This window comes from Orbicella franksi, chromosome 2 (assembly GCF_964199315.1).
Source record: "Orbicella franksi chromosome 2, jaOrbFran1.1, whole genome shotgun sequence".
Classification (NCBI taxonomy): domain Eukaryota; kingdom Metazoa; phylum Cnidaria; class Anthozoa; order Scleractinia; family Merulinidae; genus Orbicella; species Orbicella franksi.
In genome coordinates, this window is record NC_138146.1 from 13365384 (window position 1) to 13376724 (window position 11341).

The 11341-nt window shown below is 37.0% G+C and overlaps 1 protein-coding gene across 1 annotated transcript; it reads left to right on the top strand.

The window, feature by feature from the left end:
• Positions 1 to 101: 101 nt before the first annotated feature.
• Positions 102 to 7948, top strand: LOC145478035 (charged multivesicular body protein 3-like). Its single transcript, XM_081455922.1, has 7 exons — positions 102 to 190; positions 2646 to 2706; positions 2887 to 3066; positions 3531 to 3652; positions 4388 to 4499; positions 5113 to 5153; positions 5789 to 7948. The coding sequence occupies exons 1-7, from the start codon at positions 146 to 148 to the stop codon at positions 5879 to 5881; spliced, it is 654 nt and encodes a 217-aa protein (XP_081312048.1). The 5' UTR covers positions 102 to 145; the 3' UTR covers positions 5882 to 7948.
• The last annotated feature ends 3393 nt before the right edge of the window (positions 7949 to 11341 follow it).

Consider the following 11341-nt stretch of genomic DNA (forward strand, 5'->3'; position numbering starts at 1 on the left):
TCGTCGTGCTCCGACTCATTCCGACCCCCAATTGACTAAAGCTATGACGTCAGGATATATACAAGAGCTATTTTCAGTGCAGCAAGGAAATGCACGATTTAAGTCCTATTTCTGAAGAATTCTTTTGATTTTGCTAAAATCAAGGATGGGATTATTTGGACAAACACCGAAGCAGACGCCTAAGGAACAGGTCTGTTTGATTTGCGTGCTGTTTTATGGTCATAAACTGTATTGTTAGAAGTAGTTGCCCAAATGATGTTTTACCATCGACAATATTCAAACACATCAGATGTCGATTGTATTGCATTCCTTATTTTCTTGTCATACTATGTTGGTATCCACGCACTATATTTTCAAAGGGAAAGAAAGTTAAACAGATCTTTGGACGGCTTGCCACGCAGGGCTGTCAACTGAATGGTTGCCCGCAAAATCAAATGATTAACGCAAAGTGAAAGTACAGTATCTCCTGAAAACAAACTGTAAAATGGAATCTAAACTTGAACTCAGCTCTCTACATTTTAATGCTTAAGCTTTCTAATGCTGTCAAGGTCCTTTATGAACAAAATACATATACGTGTACAGCAAGATGCAGTTTATAATCCAAGCTGATTGCATGAATACTGAATGCTAAGTGACTTGACTCATACAGCTGAATATATGGAGGATATTTCATGGCCACATGGGGATTTGAAATTTCTCTTTGAGAAGAAAAATTTTGTATCTTCAAGAAGCCATGTAATGTTCTATTTATTATATAACACCAATGAAATAACAAGCCATTTAGCTTTTGCTGCGAAAGATGCCAGTTATTAAATGTAACCTTAGCAACAGTGTTCTTTTCACATGTGAAGATAACATGTTATTTTCACGTGTGAAGATATCATGTTTTTGCGCAAAAGCTCACCTGGTATTTCATTGTTGTTTATATAATAAATGCAAGTCTCACATGTTATGCCTTGGCCACCTAGAAACTGCAAGAGTTTAAGAATGAGAGTTCTGTACCAAACTGTCCTTCAACACTCAACAAGTGTGAGCCAAACAAAAGAAACTCTACAGTCTTGTACCGAGTATCCTAATACTCGTTAGCGTGCAATTACTTGACAAAACAAGCAATTGTGATGTCTTGAAAGAAGTCTCAGGTACTGGACCAATGAAATTGACCAGAACATTAAAAGATCAAGGATTTTAGTCCCATTTGCTGACAGCAAGACTGATGCACAAATTAACCATGCATCCTCTGTTTTTGGACTTTTAATCAGAACTTCTCTTACTTGGTCACTTACTTTCCACTCACTGGTCAAGGAGAATTAGGACTGAATACAAGAATGGGTTGTTCTCAAGAGTAATTGAAGGCTTTCGTGCAAAAAGGGCGTATATAGCATTTTGGCCCGATTTTTATTTTTTGCAGGATTGAGCTAATTTTTGGCAGACTGACTTGTTTTGACATGAAAAGCATTGTTGCATAATTGTTTTTTTTTGATTTGCGCTTCGTTTTCAAGAAATAACGTATGCAAAAAAACTCAGAAGGCTGTGGTCTAAGAACAACTATGAGGAGCCCATGGTTTCCTACCTGTGAAATCCTGGGTGCTTAGCATTTACAGTTAAGCATACAGTATACTTACTGTATATGAAAAAAAGTAAGTTTTTCTGGTTGCCCAAAGGCAAAAGTTAGTCACCTGTGGTATCCGAGCACTTCTAGAGCACAGCCCTGTGCATACATTTCACTTGCATTTCCTGTGCACATTTAATCCAGACTTTTCTCTGTTATTGTTGGTCCATTGTTTTCAATCATCATTACCTGTTCCAATTCACTTGATACATGTAAACAGGCTTTTTTAAATAAAATACTCATCAAACATTTGGTGATAAAAAAGCAAACTTGCATGCATATTGTACATGCATAGTTACATAGTGTTAGTTAAGGTAATTCCTCTGAAATAAAAGTGACAATAGATTTTTGTTCAAACTTTGTCCACTGAATATTTGTCATATGATAACTTCAATTTTGAAATAAAAAAGAGGGGTGCCCATGCTCATTAACGAGCAGTGAGGCATTGAAAATGCCCCATTTTTGCATTATTTAATGCTTATTATAAGAACGCATTCCCAGTAATTGTAACATCTTTGTAAGCCCGGACTCATAAGAACACGCATTAAACTACAGTCAATACATTGTGTCGGACCACAAATAAATGTTTAAGTTTGATTCAGACAGAAAGCTAAATCCTTGATTAAAAATTTGAACCAAATTTCTTGACGTGGTTACCGACTGCAAAATAGAAAAGACCACAGTGTATTTGCTATTTTTCTTATTTATTCAATTTTCAGCAATAGAAATTAGATCAGTCTTTTCTCATGCAAAGCTTATGATTAGTTGATTACAACGACTGGAAAAAAAAAATTGGGGTGCCCATGCTCGTTGGTGAGCTAGAGCCATTTTTCAACTGACAGAGCTCAATATCAAGGCAAATCCATCATGTTTTCAATATGCGCGTGCACAAACGCGCACTAATGACGCCATAAATTATGCGCAGTAAGGATGCGCAATGCAAATGTGAGGAATGACCTTAACAATGGACCCATATGCTAGGAGGGGTCTACTCATTACTCAAAGAATCTGAATTTGCTGTTTTGCATTATGCTAGGTTCAGGAATGGTGTAGAGGTCTAAGGAAAGAAAACAGAGCTCTTGACAGACAAATAAGAGGTTAGTTAATAATTTTTGAAGTCTTTTTAGATTTTTATTGAAACAAAATTTAATAAGCAAATATCATTTAAATGTAGTCCTAGATTTTTGAAATCCTGTCACCTGAAGAATAAAAGATAATAATTAATAATTATAATAATAATTATATGTAATTTTATGTTACTTTCACATTTATTACAGCCATTCAAAGAGAAGAAGAGAAAGCAGCAAGATCTCTTAAAGATGCTGCAAAAAAGGGCCACAAAGATGTGTGTGTAATTCTGGCTAAAGAAATAATAAGATCAAGAAAAGCTGTGAACAAAATTTATGCCTCCAAGGCACAACTAAACTCTGTGGAGATGAGCATGAAAAATCAGTTGGGTGAGTCAATTTCAAATCAGTCATCTCTGTACATTAATTCAAAACACAGGTGTCCTTCAGTCTTTATTGTTGTTACAGTTTACTTCTAATGACACACTTACCATAGTTATGTTATGGTTATCAACTGATCATAACAATGCCATTAAAAGTTCCTAAAGGGACTTCAAATGGCAATCTGGCCTTACATCACATAAGGCTTCCCAATTGTGTAATATGCCATTCAACATCTTGAAAAAAGTGTAAGAATTTACAATCGATAATTATATGGCTAGCCCTATGTGGTGGGGGGGTGAAATGAACATATGTCAGGCTAACCACTGACATGCTTATTATTTATCTTAATTTAATATTTAATATGAAATTATCAGGTCATACTTGTAATAGCAATCATGTAAGTTGCACTATGACTGTAAAAAAAAGCTTATTTAAGGAAAATTCTGCTTGACTCATTTTGTACAATACAGCAACATTGCGTATGGCTGGTGCACTAGAAAAGAGTAGTGAGGTGATGAAATACATGCAACAGTTGGTAAAGGTACCAGAAATACAGGCCACAATGCAAGAACTGTCCAAAGAAATGATGAAGGTATGTGCACTACGTAGCATGTACATATCTGTACTTAATTATTACACTTATCATGACTGTGATGGTCTTTGGATATCTGATCTTAAGTGGCATAGAATTTTACAATCCTATTTCTCCATTTTCTCCTTAATTTTGGTTTCAATTGAGAAGATTTATCAAACACTCAAGACAGTGTTTGACCAAATTTCCAAACACCTTGAAGTATGTAAAAAATGTGATCTGCCACACGTTGTTGTATTTCAACTTTCTTCTCAGTGTTTGGAAATGGGTTCAAACACAGTTTTTGTTAAATACATATAACATGAAAATTATGGTGAATGTGTTATATAGTATGCGTGTCAGTAGTTCTAGTTGTTGCCCATTTGTTGTTTATTGACTCTCCTAGAGCCTTTTTTGTTATCAACATCATCTAAAGAAATTTTGTAATTTTGTAATTTTGATGTGGTAATATGTAAACTTTTATTGCGGTTGTATATCTATTTAATATCATTTTTATTTCCTGCCGATCCAAGCTATAAAGTTCCATACAAATTTTACCACTGTGTCCAAATGGGAGTATCATGAACCTGGTCATCTTGTGGTTTGACCCAGTAAAACACAAAAATGTTATCAAAATTGATATAATAATCTTGTAAACTCAAAATATCCAAAATGCTAGGACTACATGTAAGTAGGTGCTAAGAGCATGATAAAGAGCAACTTCTTACCAACTAATTATAAATCAACACTTTGCAGGCAGGCATAATAGAAGAAATGTTAGAAGACACATTTGAAGGAATGGAGGATGATGATTTGGAGGAGGCTGCCCAAGAGGAAGTCGACAAAGTTTTGTTTGAAGTCACAAAAGGTAATTATTTTTTTCTTTTATCATGAGTTGTTACCGTAATAATCTTTTGTGTGCAGTATAACAAAATTCTTGATCGTGATTGGTTCTCCACATGCCTATTTCTCTGTGCACCAATTTCAAATCAGTCTCACACGATTACTTCCTGAATTGTACTCCTCTCGGTCCAGTTACTTTTACTTACTAATGCAACATATTTTAATGATAAAACATTGATACGTGTAGTTGTTGCTGTTTGCTCCATCCAGAGTACTTTCCTGTCAGTGAACAATGACATATTTTAATTACTTTTTTCCAAGTGAATTAGATTTTACGTGACTTTGTAAACCAGTAATTCATCTTGTACTTTTACATGCATGTTTAAGCGGTGAGGGCAATATTTTAATTCATGTATGTCTATAATGACAGTTGGTACTTGACATGTCTTCTAAATCTCCTTGTCACCTTTCATATTCCACATCTCTTTGACCATTTTCTGCCAACTTTTTCTTTGACAAAGTCCTGTTTTTTCAATTGTTCTTCTCTTTGACTACAACCTACACTAATCTCAAGCTCAACTTGCACCTGCAGAAAGTTCTCCAAAACTGACTTCCACCTCAAATTTCTTTTTTCTTAGGTGCTCTTGGACAAGCTGGGCATGTATCAGACAAGCTGCCGGTGAGTTCAGTAAAACAAAAGCTGTCAAGTTAATGAACCCTCCCCCCCCCCCCCCCCTTTTCTACCTATAGCCTAAAATGTATCAAGAATTTCTCAAGCAATCAGTTGAGTTAAATAAAAGGGAATGGAAATTATTTATCTCAGTATTTTTATGGTGTAACCCTTACCATCAAAGTCCAGATTTATATTTTTCTAAACCTTCCTTTGGTTATTGTTAATGAGGTATTTCTGTCTCTAATAAATACTGTATAAATGTAGTACTATAAATACTGCCACATTCACTCCAGTCCAATAAAACAAAATCATTTTGAGTTAAACTTCCAAGGTGCCATGTTAAGTGTCTTGTTGTGGTGAGCACAAAGCCTGCAAGCAGGCTCTGTTGGCCTCCAAGAGGTACTACGAGAGCATGCCACCAACATCAATGTTGAGCGAGAGAACTGATTAGCCAATCAGAGCCCTATCTACCTTATAATTGTAATGTTGCCTGAACGGTTTGAGCACATTTTACGACTTGTGAAGGGGTAAACGTTATTCCTAAGGTTCCACGAATAATAAGAACTCAAGTAATTTTTTAGAACTTGATCTTCAGTGATGGGGATGCAGGCTCGACAAATTTCTCTTTTCCATTTCTCTAGGGAGAGGATGAAGGTGCAGCAGCCATGGTTCCATCTGATGATGAAGGCGAAATGGAAGACATGAAGGCACGACTGGAGGCACTTCGTAGTTAAATCATTAGTAGCATACATGTAGAATTCCCTGTTAAGATTGTGCAATGTTTGTTGTCTCCTGATCCTTCAGCCCATACCAAGGTACTTGATTTGAGGGACCAAGCGACGAGGGACATTTTAGGCCATTGTGAAAAGTACCCCCAAAAAGTCAGAAGAAAAAGCCCCTGAGGGTACATGTATGTGAAGGGCAATTTTGGGTTTTATTTGCCTAGTTATCACTTAACTTAAACTTCAGCTGTAAGCACAATCAATTGTAGGTTGTTTTTTGTTTGTTTTTTTTGTTTGTTTGTTTGTTTTCTTTCACCGCCTTTTTGTACAATATTTTGTTGTATGTGATGCTTTGGTCGAAATTTAGTGAAACATTAGTAATACATCTGCAATAGAGCAGTAAAACCCGCCTGCGAAACACCGTCGCCGTCCGTTTTGACTGCGTTGTCGCTTTTTGTATCAAAGAACATTAATATAATCAGGTAATATCTACAGAGAATGCTCCTTCTTCAATTTTAAGCAAGTTAACTTTTGTTACGTAATTTTGTCTTGAATTTGATAACATTTCTACAACCTGCAAAGTACCTTTGTTTGGTTAACGGAAATAAATCAAAGTGAAGGTATTCTAGTGAAGCTCCTATTCTTGCATTAAGAGAGAACACTTTAATGTAAGCAAAGTGGTGATCTTACTAAATGAGGGTCGACCAGGGTCTGTATGAGCTGTGTTATTAACTGATTCATGTAACTGAGGATCGCTCAACGTTTTAAATGACGCATTTTTGACTGATATATAATTTGTAAAATTCCCTGTTGAGAAATCGCTGAAAATTTAACTGATAGCTGAGATTGCAACACCCCCTATTCAAACCCTCTTCATAGAACTTAATTTCGGAGAAAATGTTGTGCAAATGGCTGACATGTCCCCTGCTCTATTGTAGATTTTAGCAGCAGCGTTAGCAGTATCCTTTAAAATGCTGTTCACCAGTCGAGATCTCTTTGACTCGTTCCACTTGTTTGTTACACTGTGCAACATAAAGGGACTTAATATAACTACCTTACGGTGCTTATCTGCACATTTTAGCCTGTGAACAGGCTCCGGCCGCGGCTGGAAAGGCCGAGAAGGAACTGACTGAGAGTGAAGTGGCCGAGGAGTGACTGGGGTAGGGGCTCCTCTGTCTCCCGTCCTCTCTCTCTTCTATCCTCTTTCTTCCCACTTTCTCTTCGCCCCATACTCGACTAGAGATCCTGTTTACAGGCTAGCACATTTGAAAGAGATTCTAAATTATATTGATCAAGGTGAAATTTGTTTCTAGTTTTATAAACCCTAAGATGGCATCAACAGGTGTAGATTTGGCGCTAGGGTAAGGGTTCGTGAATAGACTACAGCGCTTCTTTGCTTTTCTAGAAGACTTTGGCGGATCACGGGTTACGCATGCGTAGAAAATGAGAAAAACCACGCAAGTAATGACTAATCTCGTACCTCGAGTCTTTGTTCCTTACTGCGCGTGCAGGCTTGACGAAATAAGCTACCGGACCGCTTGTCATGGGGAACGCTTCAAAATAAACTAGGGAAAATCGAGATATATTGTATACCGACGAATTTTTGAACAGCGTTCGGTCTCCTTGATTGTTTTCGATTAACGTTTACTCCCGCAGACAAAGTTAAAAGCTCGTTCACCTATGGCCCTTAAATTAGCAGAGAATTCCCTATAGAATTCAGGACAGTAACAGAAATAGGTTATTTAGAGGACACATTGCTGTTGTATAGACTAGAAATTGAGTGGTCTTCATGTATCTTAAACTATTTGTAAAATAGCAGTCAAAATAAAAATGAAATAAAAGTCACTAATTGACTTGTACAAATTGTTGGTGCTGTTATGGACTTGAGCTCTATAAGGTCTAAGATAAGCAAAACAAAACAAACAAAAAAGAGCATCAGAGGTTCGATTGAACGTTGATATTCTATAATTTGAAAAGTACAGCAGGACTCGGGATCCTGAGTTGAGTGTTGAGCTTTTAAAAAGTGTTTTGCAATATGTATGAGTCAACGTGCAAGTGGGAAAATGCTGATCAACATACGAACGCTTTTTAAGAAGAACCTATCATCCACAATTGCTCTTATGGTTGACGAAGTAAAACAAGAGCAATCGCGTGAAAGGCAATGCACTATTCAACAATTAGGTTATGAGCTCTAGATTTCTATGAGCCAGTTGATGAGGCCGAATATCAACTATGACCACATAGAAATCGAGAGCGAATAATCTAATTGTTTTCGTAGAATTCTAACCAAATGTCCTTCAAATAACGATTTCCAATCATTTCTCAACGTACTTTTAAACTTCTTGCTCCAGCAAAATCGCGCGGATTGAACTGCGTTTTTGTTGCAACTTGCAGTTGTGCTCGCGCGCTTATAAATTATCGGCTCTGAGAAATTTTGAGGTTTTAAAAAAGCATGGTGATCAGTTCCCTTTCTTTACGGTTCTTGTGAATTAAATCATCCAGTAATATTTCTAAACCTTCCTCAAAACATTATTGAAACAAGAAAACGTTGTCATTGCATGGACGACCTCCAGCCACTGCACTCTAATTAAGCAATAAAGCACTCTTTCTTTGTGTTTACCGGCGCAATAAACCACGTGGGACGAGCTGTTACGCGAGTGATTAATAAGCTTTTCGTAATATATAGATTTAGGCCAGCCTAAAGCGTAGCTCCTGGGCCGGTTGTTCAGAGCCAAATAACCCAGGAAATGGTAGAATTTTGATTTGAGTTTTGTAACTTTGCCGTGAGGTTTTCTGTATATTGTTTGGCCTTCTGTTTGGGGTTTTAACGATGACTATATACACAAGACAAAGCAGTAAAAAGCATTTGTATAGACGAAAAAGTTATAATTCGGTTAACTGTTAATCCTGGGTTAGCGTTAACCGGCTTCCGAACAATCCTGCCCTGTTTTCAACAAGTTGACCTGGGATGAGCCCGCGATCCAATCCAAAACCAGCACTTTGTCAGCGGTCAACTTCAAAAAAACACGCGACCGCGATGAGCTGTAAACTTGAGCCCGCGATATGTCACGTGATACTGGTCAGCGGATATCTTGTTTTGACAGGTGTCAATTGATCATAACATGGATGTCCAATATCAAAGAAATACACGGTAAACCAAGGCTGCATGTCTCTGTCAACCTATTATTTGGAGTATGGCCACCATGTTGCGCGACTCCGTCGTCGTCGTCGCCGTCGTGCGTACGCGCCCACGAGCAATACCGCTAGCCATGATAACCACGAGAAAATCAATTCATGGGTTTCCTTTTCTTTCCTATATGGGTATGGGGCTCCGCTTGGCGGCCCTTCGGGCCGCCGGAGCTCCGCTATTAATTAATTTAAGCTTTAGAAGAAACAAAACACAAACCGCGATGATAAACATGGAACCAAAACGCATGTTAAACAAAGTTAATTTCCTTGACGTTTCGTATGTACAACATACATCTTCAGAAGTGACCGTTAACTAAATTACAATCGAAATTTAAACGCGAAGAAAAAGAAAAAGACTGGTATCTACTAATATGTAACAAGACTAATAGTTAATAACAAACAGATGAGTCTGCGGGAGAGAAAAAAACAAAAACAAAAAATTACCATAATAATAATAACAATACAAAATGCTAGTAAAGAAAAAGTTTTTCACTGTCAACGTTTTCATTCAAGGCTGGCTTTAAATCACGAATTAACAATGTTTCCTTAATTTTACAATGTATATGTGACCTACCAGTTGCTAAGATATCAAAATTGTCCCATTTAATATTATGACCCGTGGAAGTAACGTGATCCGCAATTGCTGAGGTGTGACCGCTTTAATTTGAGCAAGGGCCTTAAAATGTTCAGTTTTTCTATCGTGTAGTCGACGCTTTGTTTTTCCTATATAAAAATCATCACAGTCCCAGCAGCTTGCCTTATAAACCACCTTAGACATCTGAGAACGGCTAAACCTGTCCTTGTACGGGAAAAAAGATTTAATTCGGCGGGTGTTTCGGAAAATTATTTTAACGTTAAAACAACCATAAAACTTATAGATGCAAGATTTAAGTTGCTGGGTAATTACTTTACTTTGGAACCCTAAAAATGGTAAAACAATGAAGATTTCTCTCTTGGGAACTGTAGTGACAGGGTCTTTAGGTTTGTTTTGATGTCTATTCACTACATCGTTCATGTTGTACGTGATAATACCACGGGGATAACCATTGCGTGACAATAGCTTCCTGAGATCATCCAAGGCAGACTGTAATGATGAAGACGATGAACAGATGCGAAGACAACGATAAGTAAGGGTGCGGATGAGGTTTATCTTGTACTTGCGAGGTGTGAAGGAGTCCCATTTCGTGTAAAGGCCAGTGAAAGTTTTCTTACGGTAAATGGATGTTGAGAATGAATTGCTATGGCGTTTGACAAGAACAGCAAGGAATGGAAGTTCGTGATCCTGTTCAAATTCAATGGTAAATTTGATGTTGACATGTCGGTCGTTGAGATAAGAGAGAAATTTAACAGCAGCGTCCTTATTGTCAAATAAGGTGAAGGTGTCGTCAACGTATCTGAACCAAATGGTAGGACGAGCACTGTTATTCATCACCCACTTACAGTGCTCGTGCTTATATAGGAAAAACAAAGCGTCGACTACACGATAGAAAAACTGAACATTTTAAGGCCCTTGCTCAAAGCGGTCACACCTCAGCAATTGCGGATCACGTTACTTCCACGGGTCATAATATTAAATGGGACAATTTTGATATCTTAGCAACTGGTAGGTCACATATACATTGTAAAATTAAGGAAACATTGTTAATTCGTGATTTAAAGCCAGCCTTGAATGAAAACGTTGACAGTGAAAAACTTTTTCTTTACTAGCATTTTGTATTGTTATTGTTATTATGGTAATTTTTTGTTTTTGTTTTTTTCTCTCCCGCAGACTCATCTGTTTGTTATTAACTATTAGTCTTGTTACATATTAGTAGATACCAGTCTTTTTCTTTTTCTTCGCGTTTAAATTTCGATTGTAATTTAGTTAACGGTCACTTCTGAAGATGTATGTTGTACATACGAAACGTCAAGGAAATTAACTTTGTTTAACATGCGTTTTGGTTCCATGTTTATCACCGCGGTTTGTGTTTTGTTTCTCCTAAAGCTACGATGGCCAAGGAAAAAGAGTTTTTATAATTTAAGCTTTTTGTATTAATTAATTCAAAAAGTTTGACGGGAAAAGTGACCGGAATCACTCATCACGAAAGTAAAAGACCATATGAAAATTAAAGTTTGCACCTAGTACAAACTTCTTGCGCTTGGCGAAGAGATTCAACGATAACTTTTAAAATTTTTGCGAGAGGAATAAAGCTTAGTTCTAAGAACGCAGCTTCTGAAATTTATGTAGAATTTATTTACTTACTTGAAGGCTATGAAGTCCATGCCTTTCTCTGTATTTTGCTA